Genomic DNA, 22,007 nt, shown 5'->3' with positions numbered 1-22,007 from the left:
TTATAGGAGCATTTTCAGGTTAATTTTTGCTATTAACGTAAACCACAATTGGGGGGCTACGTTGCTGGAAGAGGGATGGTGGGGGGTAGTTACATAAACAATATACAACAAAGAAAGTCTTTATTTCCAATACCTGAATACATCGGGTTTGTTTTTAGGCACAAGGTTGCAGGTTAAATGCTCTCAGCTATCCAAGAAGTGCCTTATTAGTTTTGTAAGAAAATATTTTCTTTTATTTTGACTCAAAAATACTCCGTTGAACTGAACAAAACCATCCTTGTTAGTGAAAAGCAGACCCAAAAAAACTTTGTTTCGAAGCCCCAGTGAAGGAAAGCAAAACTAATTCAAGAGGAAAATCTGCCTGCCTAATAGTAGCTTCTGAATCTGGATCTAATAGTTCTCAAAAGCCGACTGGAGTCTTCAAGTCTTAAAAGTTTTGTCTTCCTCCATGGATCATAAACCTCTCTACGAGGAAGCATAATAGGAATATAAATCCATTTAAGCAGATATATATTCTCTTTCTGGGCTACAGCTACAGGGCTGAAAAGCTATGTCCTAATAGCAAGAATGGAGGCAAACAAACGTTTTGATTATTTTCAAGGGCAGTTTTCCAAACACAACTTGCTTTTTTTTTTTTTTTTGCCTTTCTATTTTGTGCACTAGAAAAATCCCCACTTCATCTCTGGCAACGTAGCATCCGCTGGTGATAAAATAAATAGTAACAAGCAATTATGCTTTAAGAACCACAGTGACATCGCTAAAAACTGCATTTCAATGTACTGACTCAGCTTCAGCCAGCACCTGAGCTATGTATGCTTCTCCTAATTTGTAAATGGGCCTAATCCTGTTATTACAGAATAATTACTGCAAATCAGCACAATTACTACAAAGACATGAATAAACACACACATACCAGTAGCTGTTTTCTACAAATTATTATCCAAACAAAGGGAACCAGCTAATTGTGGTAACATTAAGACAACATTTATTCCTCCCAGTGTTTGGGCAAGTTTATTTTAAGTTGTCATCTTCAACTAGTAATGATGCAGATGATTTTACAGATTTCATAAACCCTCCTAATCTAAACTCTTCTCAACTGAAAGTTGGCCACTTCCCTCAGAGCAACATCTGCAGGGCACATCAGCACCCCCCCCCCACACACACACACATATTGTAAAACTCTCATTTTAGAAAGCTCATTTGTCATGTACTCTTCCAAATCATTTTCAAGGGATCACGAAAGTGAAATATTCACTTTATATTCTTCACATTTTAAGAATTTGTCTCTTAGTAACTACAGGATACATTTTACCCTGTCACCAGTCATATTATTAGGTTTCCTCTATGGGGAGGGAGGATGGTTAGGGAGAAGAGAAGTCAGAGAGCACAGAGCCCACCATTGTTAATTCTCTAAACTCACCTCCTGGACAATGCCTCATGGCCATCTTACATCTCCTGGATTCAGCGATGGTTGGACATGGTATCGTGTCCTTTGCTGGCTTTTTAACAATTTGTCGTGTTCTGGTTTCCAGACCCCATTTAAATCCACATGTGCGATTATTTCTGCTACAAGCTCCCCATTCACTCCAATGACCAACTTCGCATCCTTCTAATAAAGAAAAAAAGAAAAAAATACAAACACAGGTAACAATTTGGTGTCCATTTGTTCCACTGTCAAACTTTATAGCTGTGTTTTCTCCACACCTCCTTCAGATAAATTATGTTTTACAGACCACAAAGACCTGTATTCCCTTTTCAGACACTTTAATATTTTGGACCATAGGGTTACTTTCATCTACGTCAAGGAACTGCCACTTAAGTAATTTAAAGACTATTACTTTGTTTTTATCTTATTTTTTAGAGGAATGCCATTGGTCCCTTCTAAAGATACTGAAATACAGAGTCTTTAACAGATTCAATAGCTAAAACCAAGAGAAGAAAAGCCTCTTTTCAAATTATGACAGAAGACAAAATTTTACAGGTTAATTCCAAATGCCCCCGTGGCAACTCACAATTGTGTTAGTTTTACTGTGGAAGCCAGTACTCGGGGAAAAGGACAGGGAGTTTGTTTTCACATCTTCTGGTTATCAGAATCCTTTCACTAGCTGTCTAGAAACCACTGTCTATATCTCTTACTCCCTAAATTGGTGCTCTGTATCACTATAAGCAAGTATGGTCAGGTATTTGCAAATGTAGGTTTTCATGTAAAAGCTTTTAGTATCTCATTTTGTAAATTCCTATAGTGGAGATGTAGGCTCCCCTCCAAACACCTGGGATGGGGAATGAAAGGATAAAAATATGCAGAGTTAAACCTCCTCACCAAATTCACCATGCAAAAGCCCCTTTGCACTAGCAGATGAGGACTCAGGCCCTGAGTCCACACACAATATTTTGGCATTTCAGATCTCAGCAGGCATAGTGGTTACACATAGACTTTTCAAAGCTATTTAAGAGTTTTTACTCAGGGAAGTACATAGGGCTCTATTTGTAATTTTTTATACTTAAGGATTTCATAAGAGTTTCCACTGAACATTTGTAATGGGTGTGGGTCTTGCCTCTCAAAAGGATATTCAACATTCTGAATATTCTCTTCTGATGACTTTCTTTTTTTTTTATAGGGTGTCACCTGTATGAACATATTAACCCCCACATAAACAAGAATATAAGTACACATTTCTTCAAAATCCTGTCATTTGAATGTGTTCTCTGCAAATTTTCAAATAGATTAGACTATTTCAACAATATTTCTGCAGAAAAAAAGTTCTCATTTTCTAAGTCCCCATTTTAAGGGGATGCAAAGTCTCATTTAATACACAATTCTGTTATAAATCCTCTCACATGTATAACATGTCAAATAGAATCCAGGGTGGTGAGAAGGGGGTGTGATGGTGATGCCATTACACCTGGACGTTAGATTCGTTAGATTAGGCATTCATCAAAATGTAGGCATTCACAGATCTTTACATTCTAATCAGTTGTCTAAAAATAGCAAAGTGTTTTTCAAACACTCAAAAATTGTAACATTTTTAAAACATGTACTCCTAACTATTCATGAACAGTGTATATTAAGTTACACATTCTAGATATCTAAATTTAGTAAAAAGTAACATTGTTTTAATACACTTTCCAACATGCAGCAGATAATCCACAAAACATTTTGCACAAAATTTTTCTTTTCAACTTTTTAAATGGCTAAACAGGAAGCTCCATAATTAAGATACATTAAAAAGTGATAGAATAGTTCATGGTACTGCTTGAAATTTTGTTTTTTACAATTTCTAATATATGTATGTATTACAGATGATAAAAACATACCAGCATTTAAAGAGTTGAACCTAGCCAATGTATGACTAGCAAATTTTGTAGGAAGATTTAATAGGACACTACCAATGTCACGATGCCTAAAAAAATTCAGCAAGGCAGCAAAGAACTTAAATAATTTTCAGTTCTAATTAACAAGAGAACCAATTTGTTTTTAGGTTAAATATATCCAGCATGCATAATTTTTTCAAGGAACAGGTGTTAAAATAAAAGTTGACGTTTGAAAGTTACATGAAAAACTACTCACCCACACATTCCATGGTTTCATCTAATGGTGCAAAACCATCTGGACATTCATCAAAGCAACGGCCTCTATGCAAATAAAAGCCTACTTTGCACTTGGTACAAAAGTCTTTGCTAAAGCAAGAATCACAGTTTTCTATTCTGCATCCTAAAAACAATTTTAAAAGAAAAAGAAAATTTCAGTCAAAGAAATTTACTTGTTTTGCAAATAAAACTCACAAATTTACCGGTTAGCTCAATCGAAATTCTAGTGGTCAGAAAAATATGTGTTCAACTCATTTGTTTCCTAATGCCATCTCATTCTAAATCACTCCTACCTCTTCCAACAGCTCACCACATCAATAGGCTAAGAGAAAATTCCAGCCTAGGGCCCTAGGCAGCAAGCATAAGACCCTTCAGAAAATTTTGCAACTCCAAATGAGATTAAAACAAAGGATTAAAAAGAAAAAGAAAACACGCCCACTACAAATTGCATTGCTGCTGGGATTGAAATCTGTTCTGCTCTTCAAAAGACCTACAATGAAAAACACAATGGGAATACTCTAATCAGTATCTTCTGTTTTCAGGACAGTAAATTAAAATTCTCTTTAATGTTAGTCAGTGCTGACATTTACTCTCAGCAGAAGGTGTCTTAACTTGGAGGGATAGTATAGTCACTCTTTTTGAAAGCTTACAATGTGCCAAAGGCTTTACATGCATTTCCATTTAGTCTTTATAATAATCCTATAAGGTAAGCAGTACTATCCATAGTTTGCAAAAAAAGGAACTTGAGATCAAGAGAAAGTCACACAGCTAATAGTGGCTGAGGTGGTTCTTAAAGGCCCCCAAACTGATTGCCTTCTAAATCTGTATTCTTTTCTCTATAACGTGCTAACAGAATTTCTCTAGGAACAGTTTGTTAAAAAGAAGTGCTTTTAGGTCTGCTATTTCTGGGTTTGAATCCCAGCTCTCCTCTTAGCAGCTCTGTGACTCTGGGCAAGTAACTACAGGGCTCTGAGTGTCTATTTCCTTCTGTATAAAACAGGGACACATCACTGACCTTACAAGACTATTATTGTGGACATTTGTAATAGTATAGGCAAATTGACTGGCTCATAATAGGCAGTCTGCACACAGAAGCAACAGGAGATTAGAAACGTGTATGTTTTCCACTAAACCACACACATTTCAACAAAGTGTAAAAAGGACTAATTTATAGACTAGTATTCTAGGTCAGATTCCCTGGTAGACCGGTAACATCTGGACTGGAGATAATTGGCTTACACAGGTGAAAATAAATATACTCTGCTCTTCAAGGAGAGGAAAGAAGAGAAGGCTGGAGGACTGGTTAATTGAAAACTCAGGTTTTCAACAGATTATATAGTGCATTACTTGTAAGAGATTTAGTTGACAGCAACTGACAATATGTTAACCTCTAGGAAAACTCCATGGCATCACTTTTATTCAGTTAACAAGCCTCTGAATGTCACTACTGTATTTGGTCCTTTAATAACTCAGAAAAGCTTTAAAATGTACAGTTGCTGCAAGCAAAGAGATAATGGAATAGAACATAGAACCAAAACAGGATATCACTGAATATTAAAATTTTGAAAATTGAGAAAGTAAAGTGAGAAAACAGAACTTAAAGACTAAAAAATACTTTTGTTGAAATAGACTACAGTTTAAATAATGAAAGTTTCTGGACCCATAAAAAGTAAATAGCAACCTTCACCTTTCAATCTTGGGTCTAAAAGGCTTCATGCATTAAATGACCACCATGGTGCATCTAAGTCTGTTCCTAAAATGTTTTAAATTTACAACTGGAAAACCAATGCGTAGAAGTCCATAGTCAAATTACACTATCACTCTTTGGGGGAGGATAGTGGGTAAAGAACAATTTGTCACCCCACAAAATATGCATTTGTAATCTTAAATGCTGTGACTTATATTTTAATAAAACTGTCATCTATAGCTGGTCAGTTGGTTCTTAATCATGACCAAAATACATTGTGTCCACAAATTGTTGGTTGTCTTGCTTTTTCAAAAAAGCAAGCAGCCCTTCCTATTAGCTGAATTATTTTTCAAAATAATTATAAACATTCCAAAGGATAAAATAGAACTAAAGGGTAAAGACAACAAAGCATTTATATTAAGAAAAGAGAACTATACACTTCATAAATCTGCGGTTATCTACAAGGTCTGCGTTTTCTTTAAAACATGGATTATGCCAATAAGCTTTTTGGCCTAAAACTTATAGCAGTAAGCATTTGGAAATAATTTTATAAGGTCCTCTGCTGATATTTACTCTTACTTGTAGCTCCCTTTCCTCATTTCATTCCATGCTCCTAATATCAGTTCACAGAATGTGGAATTTCTGAAATACCTATCATTCTATGTAAAAATACCTAAAGAAAATCTTGATTATTTGTCCTCAAATTTAAGGACAATAAATATCTGATGCATTCAAACTGTAGACTACTACAACCATGAAGCAGCACAGGGTGAATTATAAGCAGTGACTGAGAAAAGCTCTGAGATCTATCAGTAAATTAAAAAGGCCTGTTGCAGGATATATGGAGTATGGTGCAATGACTGCACATGTGTGATGTACGAAGGAGCCTAGAGAACTTGGGAAAGAGGTGGTGGAATTTTGAAATATGTTAAAAATTATACATTTCTGAATGATCTGAATCTTTAATTTTTTTTTTATTTTTATTTGAGAGAGAGAGAGAAAGGGAATCTTAAGCAGGCTCCATGCTCAGCCAGGAGACTGACATGGAGTTGGATCCCATAACTTCGGCATCATGACCTGAGCCGAAACCAAGAGTCATATGCCCAACCAACTAAGCCACCCAGGAGCCCCTGAATCATATGACTCTTTTATAATTTTAATGTGTTTATGTATTAAAAGTAAAACAGAAAAAGTTATTTTAATAAACACTGTGACATGATTAAATTTACAGAAAACAACACTATATTAACATTCTGAAAGAAGTTATTTTGATTTTAACAGGCATTGCATCCCCAATTATGCTGCACACAATTTCTTTTCAGAGTTATGTGCATGAAATTATACCCCTTATATGATAATGTTGAACTACCTTAGCCTTCAAAATACACAACTGTTTGACCATCTCATCAATATCCTTCGTTTCCATATGTTCAATGGTGCTTTTCCTTCATTCAAATCATTAGGAGAAAAAAATATCAAAATATTTCTTATTTAACAAAGCATTTAAACAGAAGCTTTGATTGGCTCCAAGTCCTGACATGATCTGAAGCTCCGCTAACCTTCCTGGGTCTCAGGGATCCTGCCACAACATAAAACCAACACAGGCAGCCCACACACTCAGAAGCCTAAACTGAGAGCACATCAAATCAAATGCCTTTGAACCAAAAGCTTTTCAAAGCAACTGTCTCAACCACCTACCCTGCCAATCTACTTCTTGACATGCTTCCTGGAACCTCTATTACCAACTCCAGTTCCATCCACAACCGCCTGTCCCGTTCAGCCACTTCTCCCTGATCTAACTCTTTTGCTTTGGAGAAAACCACTATTTGTAGGAACTTATAGTTCCAGGTTCCCCTCTAGCCTGTATCCATTCTCTCCCAGAAATTTCTTCAGCTTGTGATCCTTAAATAAGTGGGATTCACATCAACCTTATTAATTCTTTTATATAAAAGTAAAACATTCTCGTTATCAATAAAAAAATCAAAACAGGTGCAGAAGATACAGAACTACTCGTATTTACCTGAATGGTACAACAGGACTGCTTCCCAAAAATAGCTATTTTATTAACAGTTCAGGAAAATCCTTATGTCAATTTTATAAATAAATGAGTTTTAAGACACCAATGTGATCATTCAATAGACTGATCAACTTTAGAAAACTCTATATGGCTTAAGAAAACAGAGATACCAGAGTTTGCTGAACAGAGGTCTCCATAAAAATCTATACTTTGTCCTTGTTCAGAAATAAGACCCTACTTTAGCCAACTTACATGCTTCTAAATTACAGTGCCTCCTCAAAAATGTAATCCAAGTGAGCACTGCCAATATTGGTTTAAGTAAAATTACTGTCCAAGTGAAACTGTGTCCAAATACAATCTGATGGAGCTGTCATTTGGCAAGGGGAACTTACTCTGGCCAAGAAACAAAAATAGGGTAGGTACCCCTCTCCTGTCCCTCCACAGTATCCACACAGGCTCCATTATAACATTTTTCAAATTATACTGTAGTTCAGTTCAATAGTTCATTCCAAGCATTCCCCAAAAAAGGAGCACATGCCAGGTATTGTACCAGACCCTGAGAATATAAAATTATAATACCCATTCCCTGTCCTAGAGGTGCCAAAGACAGGGGGGCATGAGGCACTCACAAAGCACTGCAATATAGCATAGTAGATATTAAAGGCATGTGCTGTGTACATTAGAGGCAGAAAATACAGATCCATTTCTGTTCTGCCATTACAGTTTTTCTTTCAGTCTGTAAATTCTTTGTTTCTAACACAGTGCCGGACACATATTGGAGTTTTAATGCTTGCCAAATGAACGAACACAAGTGCCATTTAAAAACTCAATTCCTTTATATTTAAAAACCCATTTGAATGCTAGGTATGAGATTGCTTGCACATGCCCTGTAAATATCTGTTATATAGAAATAAAAGCCATGGTTGCTGGAAAGGAATGCAAATCGTATTGGAAGAACAAATAGTCCAACACCTGAAAACAATTATAATAGAGAACTTAAGTATTCAAGTGCGGCAGGTAACATATGCCATGGAAGTTGGAACCTCAGCTGGGCAGGTTTTAAAGAGACAGAGGGAAGAGTGGAGTCTTGACGAGGGTGACTCCATTCATAATCACACAACAGAAAATTCATATGGCACATGATGAGCCCAATGAAGAGTGGCTTAAAAGAGCTGGAGATCAGAAGTGGAAGATGGTTACTTTAGAGTAAATGGTTACTTTGCTGTAAGTGGGGAATTTACTTCTTATTTTACTTTGTTTCAAAAAAGGAAGTTATAAATCTCTTCAACTTTGTGTGACTTCAAGTATTTAAGTCATAATTAAAATTAATAAATGAAGTTAGGCTCAAGATTAGGGCTTGGTCTAGCAGGGAGAGAGTCTTGATAGATTCTTGAGCATGAGAGCAACATGACCAAGATGGTACCCGGTTTGTTCCCTGATTTCAACAGACAGAAGCATATAGGGTGCCTGGGTGGCTCAGTCGGTTAGGTATTGGACCCTTGATTTCAGCTTAGGTCATGATCTCATGGTGATGAGGTCAAACCCAGAAGGCAGGCTTTGTGCTGGGCATGGAGGCTGCTTAAGATTCTTTCTCCCTCTCCCTCTGCACTGACTGTGCCCACATGCCTGCCCGCCCTCCCCCTCCCTCCCTCTCAAAAAAAAAAAAAAAAAAAGTGCCAGAGGTCAGGCATCATGATGGAGAGCTAGAGGCTCAGATGAAAAAGCAATGTTCCTGCATTTCAGGATCTTGGTCTACTAAAAGCAAAGGTACAGCGGCAGGCAATGAGGTAATAATGTGATTACTCCTTCTTATATACAAAGGGAGCAGGGAAGGAATACTTTAGGAAACTTAAGTTTCCTGAAAGATGAAAGAATGGAGGTAAGGAAAATCACCAAGAGGCTCAACACTAAAAGGTAATGGTCACAGGATGAACCAATAAAAGTGACAAACTGGGTAGAAGAGATGAAAAACCGAGAGAAACCAAAGATGCACAATTCCTGCCACCCCCAACTTTGGTATCAGCTCTCTGATTTTGATACACCGGGTTTGTACATTTGATACATCTGGTTTTGGCACACCAGGAGAGGAAGTTTTATCTTCTCACCAAAAATTTAGATGACAACAGCCATCTTTTAAATGAATATCTCAGATGGCAATCAAGTAAACAAGAGAATTAAAACCTTAAAAGCATAGAAAAATCAGCCTTTGTTAAACCCAACTGTGAAAATGTAATTCCATATATTGCAATTAATTATTGGAGAAAGGGAAGCAATCACTGAGGTAGACAGGAGCTCAGACACATGCAAATGAACATTTTTCTATTATTTTTTGGTCATCAAGGCTGTCAGGTACAGGCTGTCTTAGCACAACATGAAAATCTGACTGCTAATTGTTCAGCTGCCCTTTATTGTCAAAGCACCAGCATCTCCATTCAGAATGTGGCAGATGCTGACACCCACTAGGGGTATTTATTCTTTGGATTGCAGCTGTATCAAAAAGCATCAAGCTGGCCCCTGGAAAACCCCAGCTCGGTATACGTTAAAATTTTAACAGAAATTCAAGGGACAGGTTGTTCCAAAAGACATTCAGAATTAGAATTTTAGCAATTTTTCACATGGGAAGTACTAAACTGTGCAACTTAATATGAGGTTTTTTTTAAGTTGTTTAAATATTTTTAGGCTTCTCTAACAACTTCAAATTTTCTTGTTTAACATTCCTTCTCAAAACTTGCAATGGCTTAGGTATACTTAACTGAAGTTTTTAAGCTTTATGTTACCAAAGTCATGCATTTTCTAATATATACTATTGCAATAATCCCATTAGACTAAGGAATGATGAAAATTATGACCTAAAATTTTAAATTACATTTTTCGTAGTATGGCCTATACACAGCTCATAAGAAGCTTCATGATCTTTCAACCTAAAGAAATACATAAATAAAGGACAGACTCAGAGGTTTCAGGACTCAAATTTTCATACTTACTATTTGAGTGATGACAGAGAAAACCAGTACTACTGAGTTAAAAGAAGATCCAGGGTGGAAGTCTGTGTAAAACCCATTGCAATGGGTTTACGTTAAGATTGCCTTTATTAATTAGGAGAATTAGCACAGGATGAAATTCAACTATGTCAAGCGCAGAATAGGAGACTCAGAACAGGATCCAAAGGCAGGAAACAAGAACTATGTTGAGAATACCATGACCTTTCAAATAGTACAGTGGTTAGCAGATCTGAGGTTAGCATCTTGGCTCATTTACCATTATGTGACTGTGGGCAAGTTGGCAAAACACTTTGCCTCAGTATCATCATCTATATAAAAAAAAAAAAAGGTTAACATCAGTCCTATCTTAGGGTTTTTGAGACATTTCAGAAGCTTGATAAAGGCAAAGATTTCAGCACAGTATCTACTGCGTAATTAGTGATCAAAGAATGTGAGCTATCATGAGAGTAAAACTTTACCAAACAGGACAGTCCAAGATGGCAGATGAAAGGAAGAACCAACAAAATACCAGGATACTCCATTTGTAGTAGATATACAGATGCGCATATATATGTAATCATTTTAATAAACATTTATATATTAGCACTACTCAAATGAAAGACATTATCCTGAGACTAATGCCTGTACTCAATATAATGGCTTTACCCTTCCTTTTTCATTTTTATTTTTTTAATGTGTATTTACTTTAGAGAGAGAGTGCGTAAGCAAGCAGTCAAGGGGCAGAGAGAGGGAGACACAGAATCTGAAGCAGACTTCAGGCTCTGAACTGTCAGCACAGAGCTCAATATGGGGCTTGAACTCATGAACCATGAGATCATGACCTGAGCTGAAAGTCGGACGCTTAACCAACTGAGCCACCCAGTGTGGCTTTACACCCTTCTTTAGGCCATGCAGCTAAAGAAACAGAACACAATCATTTGTTGGTTACCTACATGAGAAGTCATCTACTCAAATATTAGGAACCAGGATTTAGGAAAATGGATCTAAATGTAATTTTGACCTTAAAAGTAAGAGAAATTACATCCTCTCTGTGCCCTACTACTCCTTTCACTATCAGATGGGAGGGAAAATACCAGACCTAACCATATCATAGGATTGTTTGGAGCATCACATTTAAAATGAGAACAAAAAGAACAGGTGAAAGGTACCACATAATTTTATCACTCCCTAGAGCTACATAAGCCTACCCAAAATATTGCTATCTTGTGTATCACAAAATATTAAATAGATATTACTAGAAAGGTGCAGGGCCCTTTACGTAAAATGAAGATGTTCAATTTATGAAGGTCTTTCAATTTATGAAAGACCACAAGGGTTGCAAAATTCTGGCCTTGTTTTTAACTTTAGTCAAATTTTAATTACATAGGATGAATGGAAATTCATATGTTGTTTTTCAGATAGCTATAGAGTTTTACCTTGCATGCCAAAAGTGTCTTATTTCAACTTTAGAGGATACATATGCTATCAAAAGTATTTTGTTTTCCTGACTCATTTTAAAGTGTTAAAATAGTTCATTAAAAAAACACACACACACACAAAACCTTGGGGCACCTGGGTGGCTCAGTCAGTTACGTATCAGACTCTTGATTTAGATTCAGGTTATCATCTCAGGGTTTCTGAGATCAAGCCCCACGTCAAGCTCTGTGCTGACAGCATGGGTCTGCTTGAGATATTCTCTCTCTCTCTCTCTCTCTCTCTCTCTGCACCCCCCCATTCATGCTAATATATAAATAAACTTAAAAAATAAATACCCAAAACTCAAATTGGGAAATATATGTTGGTAGATGCATTCTAATATTAGAATGTTTAAAAATTATGTCTGGCACACCCACACAAAAAAATCTGAAGAAACACTGATGTTTATGTAAAATCATGCAATCAAACAATGAGGAACTATAAAAACGTTGGCTTCACTTCCTGTATATTCAAGTGATGCATATTTGAAGTATTCTCAAAATAACTGAAATTAAAACTTGGACACATTTACTGAGAATACAAAGGCAGGTGTTTAAAGGGACTTTTTTTTTTTTCCTATTTAAAGCAAATGAGAGGGGAGGACAACTATCTCAAATGGAAGAAATATGGTAACAATGAAACAATTGTAAAAATCATAAAGCAAATTCATGTCTCTTATCAGATTTTATTTTCCTACCAAGTAGCAGATCTCTCATCTTGGTTACACCTTGTGTGCTTTTCTCTTTTTAACTTGTCAATTTTTCATATTAAGGTGGAACCAGAGCAGTTTATTGTAAACTGCAGACCTGAGATTTAGTTGAACTTTTCCAAATGTTGGCAAATACACCTCTGTCCACCCAACTAAACAGCAAAGTATATGGAAGCTAACATGGGGTTGCTCTCCACTCAACCCTCATTCAAGGAAAACAAGAAGAATCTCTTAATCCCTTCACACTCTAAATAGGCTAGAGCAAGAAACATCAAACTTTTCCTCTAAAGGGCCAGATAAATATTTTAGGTTTTGTGGGCCATGCAGTCTCTGTCTAAACTACTCGACTCTGTTGTAGATCAAAAACAGCCATAGACAATATGTGGTGCATGGCTGTTTTCCAATAAAACTTTATTTATGAACACTGAAATTTGAAGTATCATTTTTGTGTACCACAAAATATTGTTCCCCCTTTGACATTTTTCTCAACCACTTAAAACTCTCAAAGCTATTTTTTACAAGGGCCCCCCAAAAAGCTGGCAAGCCAGATTTTGCCCATGGGTCATAGTTTGCTGAGTCCTAGGCTAGAAAATGATTGAAATCCATGGGCACATTGAAGGAAGAAAGAACCAGGCTTCATGTTTAAAACACCAAATGGTAGCATTTAAGCTTAGGGAGGCATAATGATGTCTTAAATACATCATCTGGTGTGTACATAATACAAATATCAAATGAACAAGACGCTGCTGGAATTGGATTATCTCAACATGGGAACATTTGTACTTCCCTGTTTTTCGTACTATATTGATAAATCAAGAAATAGGACTCCTTAGGAGTTATCAATAGATCAAAATTCCATGCTGCCTTTTATAAGCCTGTGGTTTCTTGATTACATATGCATTGACTAGTCAGTGAAGTGTTGGTTGGAGAGAAAGAAGGGAGAAAAATTTTACCAAACAATGCATTTTGGTTAAAACCTGCATTACAGTTATGCCTCCTGATATACAGGCTGATATATCTGCCCAACTCTGTGAAGGTAGCTTTGTTAGTTCTGCTTATCCAGTTTGATTACAACAATAGATAGTTTCAGCCATGCAATGCAGAGGCTGCAAACCCTCGGGCTTGCCAGTGGACTCCTCAGAACTGCTTATTTGCTCCATAAGTGGGGATAACACTGCTTCCGTCCTAGGATTTCCAGGAGCAAATGAAAGGATGGATGCAAACACACTTTAAAAGCTGAAGTGCTAAGTAGAAGCTTTATTTGCACAAAGGAAAACAGACCACAAGGTAGCACCTGCCTTTATTTTTTTTTTATTTATATATGAAATTTATTGTCAAATTGGTTTCCATACAACACCCAGTGCTCATCCCAAAAGGTGCCCTCCTCAATACCCATCACCCACCCTCTCCTCCCTCCCACCCCCCATCAACCCTTAGTTTGTTCTCAGTTCTCAACAGTCTCTTATGCTTTGGCTCTCTCCCACTCTAACCTTTTTTTTTTTTTTCCTTCCCCTCCCCCATGGGTTCCTGTTAAGTTTCTCAGGATCCACATAAGAGTGAAACCATATGGTATCTGTCTTTCTCTGTATGGCTTATTTCACTTAGCATCACACTCTCCAGTTCCATCCACGTTGCTACAAAAGGCCATATTTCATTTGTTCTCATTGCCACGTAGTATTCCATTTTGTATATAAACCACAATTTCTTTATCCATTCCTCAGTTGATGGACATTTAGGCTCTTTCCATAATTTGGTTATTGTTGAGAGTGCTGCTATGAACATTGGGGTACAAGTGCCCCTATGCATCAGTATTCCTGTGTCCCTTGGATAAATTCCTAGCAGTGCTATTGCTGGGTCATAGGGTAGGTCTATTTTTAATTTTCTGAGGAACCTCCACACTGCTTTCCAGAGCGGCTGCACCAATTTGCATTCCCACCAACAATGCAAAAGGGTTCCCGTTTCTCCACATCCTCTCCAGCATCTATAGTCTCCTGATTTGTTCATTTTGGCCACTCTGACTGGCGTGAGGTGATACCTGAGTGTGGTTTTGATTTGTATTTCCCTGATAAGGAGCGACGCTGAACATCTTTTCATGTGCCTGTTGGCCATCCGGATGTCTTCTTTAGAGAAGTGTCTATTCATGTTTTCTGCCCATTTCTTCACTGGGTTATTTGCTTTTCGGGTGTGGAGTTTGGTGAGCTCTTTATAGATTTTGGATACTAGCCCTTTGTCCGATATGTCATTTGCAAATATCTTTTCCCATTCCGTTGGGTACCTTTTAGTTTTGTTGGTTGTTTCCTTTGCTGTGCAGAAGCTTTTTATCTTCATAAGGTCCCAGTAATTCACTTTTGCTTTTAATTCCCTTGCCTTTGGGGATGTGTCGAGGAAGAGATTGCTACGGCTGAGGTCAGAGAGGTCTTTTCCTGCTTTCTCCTCTAAGGTTTTGATGGTTTCCTGTCTCACATTCAGGTCCTTTATCCATTTTGAGTTTATTTTTGTGAATGGTGTGAGAAAGTGGTCTAGTTTCAACCTTCTGCATATTGCTGTCCAGTTCTCCCAGCGCCATTTGTTAAAGAGACTGTCTTTTTTCCATTGGAGGTTCTTTCCTGCTTTGTCAAAGATGAGTTGGCCATACGTTTGTGGGTCTAGTTCTGGGGTTTCTATTCTATTCCATTGGTCTATGTGTCTGTTTTTGTGCCAATACCATGCTGTCTTGATGATGACAGCTTTGTAGTAGAGGCTAAAGTCTGGGATTGTGATGCCTCCTGCTTTGGTCTTCTTCTTCAAAATTACTTTGGCTATTCGGGGCCTTTTGTGGTTCCATATGAATTTTAGGATTGCTTGTTCTAGTTTCGAGAAGAATGCTGGTGCAATTTTGATTGGGATTGCATTGAATGTGTAGATAGCTTTGGGTAGTATTGACATTTTGACAATATTTATTCTTCCAATCCATGAGCAGGGAATGTCTTTCCATTTCTTTAAATCTTCTTCAATTACCTTCATAAGCTTTCTATAGTTTTCAGCATACAGATCCTTTACATCTAGCACCTGCCTTTAAAGCAGAATGATTCTGTCAAACTTGGGTCTAAACTGAAATGAGAGGCTCATTCAAGAGAATACAAACTCCTAAGAAAATTAAATGTAAGTGTGAGAAAGAAGACTTCTGTTACATATCAGAGCAAGCGTTTTAGGACCCTAAATTAAAAATTTTTTAAATCTTCTGTTAAGAGTCCTGAAAATTACAAAGCCATGTTACAAACTACAAAGTGACAAAGAAGAAAATAAGTATTCTAGCTCTCAGGCTATTTGATATAATTTGGCTTCCAGAATAAATAGAACAAGTGCTCCATGATTTTTCTTTAGAGGGTTGTGTAATACGATTAAAGCAGGGTGTGCTCACAAGGTGCTAGAGCATCAGTGCTGTGGACCAGCATATGAAACATCCATAGTGTGAAGTGAAATCACCATTACTGTCGCTGTTGATGGCATGTCTGATGTGGTCTGCTTCTTCAAATCTTGATGGCTTAGCCACACCGGGGCTATAGGTCACAATGATCTAAACTAAGATGGCTCTGGGGTGCCTGGGTGGTTCAGTTGGTTGAACGTCCAACTTCGGCTCAGGTCACGATCTCATGGTTTGTGGGATGGAGCCCCGCGTCAGGCTCTGTGCTGACAGCTCAGAGCCTGGAGCTTGCTTTGAATTCTGTCTCCTTCTCTCTCTGCCCCTCCCCACATGTGCTCTGTTTCTCTCTCAAAAATAAGTGTAAAAAAAAATAAATAAAAAATAAAATAAACTAAGATGGCTCCGCCTTAGCCACAGAAAGACCACTGTGATCTTCCAAAGCTCAAGTTTAAAATCCTTCAGCAGCTTCCCTTTACTTCCAGGTTCAGTTCAAACCCTTGATTTTAAAGCCCAACATCCCTCTGTCTGGACATATCCTTCTACTTCCCTTGCCTCATTGCCATGGTACCTTTACCCTGGCAATGCTGAAGTTTCCTCTAAACTCCCCATGCCCTCCCAGCATCCAGGTACCTGAGACAACAATTCTACTCTCGTAGTTGTTCTTACATTCATCATAATCCTCCCATCAAATGAAGATCTCATAAAGAAAACAGAACATGTCTTATTCTATTCTGCATCACAGGGCCTAGCATAGGTGCTTGACATAACATTGGATGACAGGTATAGCTGCCAAATGACTAACAAATCCATTATATTTCTATCAGCTTAAAATAAATACTGAAACGGAGTCTGCCTTGTACATTTTAATGCAATAGCATGATTTTGGTATAAAAATACTTTACATTATAAAGAGCTCCATTTCCGAATTAGGCACCAACTGATTATATATGGTGTTGAAGCTCTTAGATTTTTTTTTTTTATCTTTGTCTAAGAAACAAGAAGTATGCATATTCCTTAACTGTAAACCAAGTAGAAATGAGCATTGCAGGGAGATAGGATTTTGCAGAAACTAGACTTAAAATATATATAAAGTCACAAAGAGACCAATATGAAAACGGTGACTGCCAACAGTAAATATTACTCAGGTTTTTTTTCATAGACTTATGACAGTTATTGGAACTAGAAGACTATTGCCCTAGACCATACTATGTAACTTGTGTAAGCTTGCAAAGCTAGTTACTTTTAGAGCTCAAATCAGAGCTGAGTTCCTTCTAATCTAGTGCTCTTTTAAAGATGTGATTTAAGGGAAATATAAATCAAAACCACACTGAGATATCACCTCACGCCAGTCAGAGTGGCTAAAATGAACAAATTGGGAGATTATAGATGCTGTAGAGGATGTGGAGGAACAGGAACCCTCTTGCACTGTTGGTGGGAATGCAAACTGGCGCAACTGCTCTGGAAAACAGTGTGGAGTTTCCTCAAAAAATTAAAAATAGACCTACCCTGTGACCCAGCAATAGCACTGCTAGGAATTTACCCAAGGGATATAGGAGTGCTGATGCATAGGGGCACTTGTACCCCAATGTTTATAGCAGCACTCTCAACAATAGCCAAATTATGGAAAGAGCCTAAATGTCCATCAACTGAGGAATGGATAAAGAAGACGTGGTTTATATACACAATGGAATACTACTTGGCAATGAGAAAGAATGAAATATGGCCTTTTGTAGCAACGTGGATGGAACTGGAGAGTGTTATGCTAAGGGAAATAAGTCATACAAAGACAGATACCATATGTTTTCACTCGTATGTGGATCCTGAGAAACTTAACAGAAGACCATGGGGGAGGGGAAGGGGAAAAAAAAGTTAGAGAGGGAGGGAGCCAAACCATAAGAGACTCTTAAAAACTGAGAATAAACTGAGGGTTGATGGGGGGTGGGAGGGAGGGGAAAGTGGGTGATTGGCATTGAGGAGGGCATTTGTTGGGATGAGCACTTGTTGTATGAAAACCAATTTGACAATAAATTTCATATTTAAATAAATAAATAAATTCATATTAAAAAAATAAAGATGTGATTTAACCACAAATTGATTTCTCTCTTTAGAAGATAAAATCTAATGTCTTTGATCCTTAGTGGGATTGAAAACACTTAAATTGACCATTTCAGAAAAAAAATTGTCAAAGAACCTGAGATTTCTCTATATGCAGGTTTGTAATTGTGCATAGTAGTTTCTTCTGTATTCCATGGTTTATTTTTTAAGGAACAATATGACAGTATCTCAGTCACTGGGGTCACACTGTTACTGGATAATTGTGCAACTCTGGGGAAGTTCTTATTTAGAAACCTCAATATGCATATTTTTGGTGAGGGTTGAGAGAGAGGAGGCAGAGAGAGTGAGAGAATTAACCAGGTCTCTTCCAAATCTATATAACAATTTTTTTTAATTAAGGGAATTTCTACATGCCTGACAGAAGCCTTGTAGGGCTGTGAACACACACACACACACACACTCATTCTGGATGATCAGTTTAAGTACTTATTAACTGAACAAAACATCCTTTTAAGCACTATTTGAAATGGCTGTTGCTATTTGTTTTCTTTCGCACAACACATTAAAAGCTACTACTTTCTCTTTACTTGAACTCCACTTACAAAATGATGAGACAGGAGAGATTTCACAATACACCCAACTACATAGAAAAGTATCACCCAATTACATTCATCATCATCTATCCTCATCATCATACTAAAAGAATAATAAAGACAGTGAAAAGGGCTGTCACATGATGAATAGAAGCCTACCTGGTTGCTTCACTGTACCACCAGCTTCCTAATGATCATCAAGAAGTTAGTTAGTGTCTTTACCATTACGAGATTTTATTTTTTTAATATGAAATTTATTGTCAAATTGGTTTCCATACAACACCCAGTGCTCATCCCAACAGGTGCCCTCCTCAATGCCAATCACCCACTTTCCCCTCCCTCCCCACCCCATCAACCCTCAGTTTATTCTCAGTTTTTAAGAGTCTCTTATGGTTTGCCTCCTTCCCTCTCTGTAACTTTTTTTTCCCCTTCCCCTCCCCCATGGTCTTCTGTTAAGTTTCTCAGGATCCACATACGAGTGAAAACATATAGTATCTGTCTTTGTATGACTTATTTCCTTTAGCATAACACTCTCCAGTTCCATCCACATTGCTACAAAAGGCCATATTTCATTCTTTCTCATTGCCAAGTAGTATTCCATTGTGTATATAAACCACGTCTTCTTTATCCATTCCTCAGTTGATGGACATTTAGGCTCTTTCCATAATTTGGCTATTGTTAAAGGTGCTGCTATAAACATTGGGGTACAAGTGCCCCTATGCGTCAGCACTCCTATATCCCTTGGGTAAATTCCTAGCAGTGCTACTAGGAATTTACCCTTATGAGATTTTAAATATTAAAGGTAGTTAATAGGAATGTCTTCATTAAATATATAAGTACTTTCAATTTTTAGCTTATATGTTCCATGAACTTATAAAGGAATGCCTCTTAGAACAAACCAAAAAGCATTTCAAGAATGCTTGAACAAAGAACATGGGTTGTCACTAGTCAGACACACATTCCACTATCCAACTCTGCTAAGCACCAGTCGGTGACTTTGAATGAGCTGAGCTGCTTAACTTCTCTAGGCTTCCCCCACCCCTCCCCGTTTACTTGCCTCAAATAGTCAGGTATATGCATAAACTGTGGAGAAGATTTAGCCAAAAAGAAAGTACTAAATAAGTGTCTATTGTTAGTAATAAGTTCAAGGTGTTTTTTACAGAAAAGCAACTAATGTTACAGAAACTGCTCTCTCAGAGACCTTGAGCCACCTAGGATTCATATCAATTATTCAGTTCATATGTAGTGAGCACCTTTTAGTGACAGGCTCTTGACTGGCTGGCCTCAGGCAATTAAACTGTGGCTCGGTGGAGACCAAGCTTGGATACAATCCCCTGAAACTAGAGTCAATTAACAAATGTTTTGTTTTATCCCAATCATAGGTGCATCAAAACCTAGCCAGCTCTCCTGCAGGGATGGAATTTCCTAAGAAAGCATAAGAATCAAGAGACCCAGCAGGTGACGACCTCTCAATTAGCTTCTGATAAGGGGGCAGCAGGGCCATCCTCACAGTCCCTCCCCTAAAGAACTATTCTTTAACTTTATCCAGTTATGGTCAGTTTATTAACTGGCTGGTAGCAGCTCTTATAAAGGTGTACAAGCCACTTCAGCTAATCAGACTTTCCCAGCTGGCAGTAACCTGTTAACCAAGAGAACATGTTTTCTGCAGAGCAGCCTGTAGGGCAAGGTCCTTTTTTGGGAAAGGAACCAGCTTAAGAGAATGGCTTTTCAAAGGGTGCCAATTAAAAGTGATGACCTACCCTCAACCCTGCTCAAAAAAGACAGATTCTAAAGCTTAACAAATAATGTGTTTTGTGATTTTATTTTCTCTAAGAGCAGCAGCATGGAGTAGTTAAAGAAACATGGCTAAGTGAAATAAATCAGACAGGGAAAGGCAAATATCGCATGATCTCACTTATATGTGAAATCAAAAAGAAAAGAAAAAAAGAAAAAAGAAAAGAAAAAACAACTCATAGGAGAAAAACAAAAACAAAAAACATCAGATCTGTTGTTACCAGAGGTTGAAGGTAGGGTGAGGGGGAACTGAATGAAGGTGATCAAAAGGTACAAACCTCCAGTTGTTAGATAAGTAGTAGGGGTGAAACATACAAGGTGATGGCTACAGTTAATACTGCTTTTTGGTATATGTGAAAGGTGTTAAGAGAGTAAATACCAAAGATCTAATCACAGCTCATTTCTTTTCCTTTATTTTTTGTATTTACATGAGATGATGGATGTTAACTTATTGTGGTAATCATTTCACAAGATACATAAGTAAAATTTTGCTGTACACCTTAAACATACACAGTGCTATATGTCAATTATATATCTCAGTAAAACTGGCTTAAAAAGAAAAAGAAACAGGCATTAGAATCAGAGAGAATCCTTTGATATTTGTCTGTCTCTAATTTCGCTTAGCATAATACCTTCTAGTTCCAACCAGTATATGCTAACTTGGATGTAAAATTAAAAAATAAAATAAAAATAAAAAATAAATAACACAATCAGAGAGAAGCTTAGATCTCATTCTTAGCTCTGCTTCATAAGTGTGTCCTTGGGTAGGTTTCTGAACCTCTTTGAGCTTCAATGGTAAAATGTAAACACTTACCTACATCACAGGGTTGTTGAGGGGAGTGTTAGAATAGCCATTCCCACCAGAAATTTGAGGAGAGGGGCTGACTAGAATAGCAAAAAGCAGTAACTTCTGGAGGCAGTTATAGAATCACAGAATATTAGAGCAATGACCTCCTAACCTCCCCTAAGTTTTAAAGATGAAGACACTGGGACTCAATATGAACTTCACCTATCATCAAAGAGTAAGTTAGGACACCTGACTGACATGTAGCTCAGGAGCCAGCTGTGGACAGAGTGATCAGAAGGGTCCTCTCGGTCTAAATAGTCACCATGATCCCTCTTCTCCTGCCCATAAACCCTCCCCTGTTTCTTCCTTTCATAATATGGCCCAAACAACTATTTACAATTCTTCAATTCATGGAGTGCCAGGGTGGCTCAGTCAGTTATGTGACAGACTCTTGATTTTTGACTCAAGTCATGATCTCAGAATTCATGAGTTCGAGCCCCACATTGGGCTCCATGCTGATAGTGTGGATCCTGCTTGGGATTCTACTCCCTCTCTTTTACTCTCTCAAAAATAAACATTTTTAAAAAGCTTCAATTCATATGGAAGCTATATTTCAATCAGAATCTTTTGCAGTACCTGTATCAACAAAATCAAAAGAATAAATTAGACTCTAAGATACCAGACATAATTATTAATTAGAACACTAAACATGCCAGAATACATAAAGTAATGGAAATCTCAGAAGAAGGAAGAGCAAGTCATGAGAAAGTGGGGAAGGCAATGACAGGAGCCTGAGGAGGAAGGATTCAAGAGCATTAGAAGCCTGGCTGAAAGCCAGTGTATTCTATTTCATTGTGATCAGCTTAGTAGAGTCCACGAACAGATACATTATTACTGATTATGATATTGATGATTAA

General features: G+C 37.5%; 1 protein-coding gene across 1 annotated transcript in view; it reads right to left on the bottom strand.

The window, feature by feature from the left end:
- RSPO2 (R-spondin 2) overlaps positions 1–22,007 on the bottom strand; it is a 157,662-nt gene that overhangs the window by 50,429 nt on the left and 85,226 nt on the right. The window contains exons 3-4 of the mRNA XM_025922741.2: positions 3,569–3,712; positions 1,421–1,609 (exon numbers count right to left, since the gene is read on the bottom strand). Coding sequence (XP_025778526.1) covers positions 1,421–1,609; positions 3,569–3,712 — 333 coding nt within the window. The remainder of the gene's footprint in view (positions 1–1,420; positions 1,610–3,568; positions 3,713–22,007) is intronic.

The sequence above is a fragment of the Puma concolor genome, chromosome F2, assembly GCF_028749965.1.
Source record: "Puma concolor isolate L17-30 chromosome F2, mPumCon1.1.hap2, whole genome shotgun sequence".
In the NCBI taxonomy this organism is placed as follows: Eukaryota; Metazoa; Chordata; class Mammalia; order Carnivora; family Felidae; genus Puma; species Puma concolor.
The sequence above is the reverse complement of the archived record's forward strand: the minus strand, read 5'-3'. Positions and strand labels throughout refer to the sequence as shown.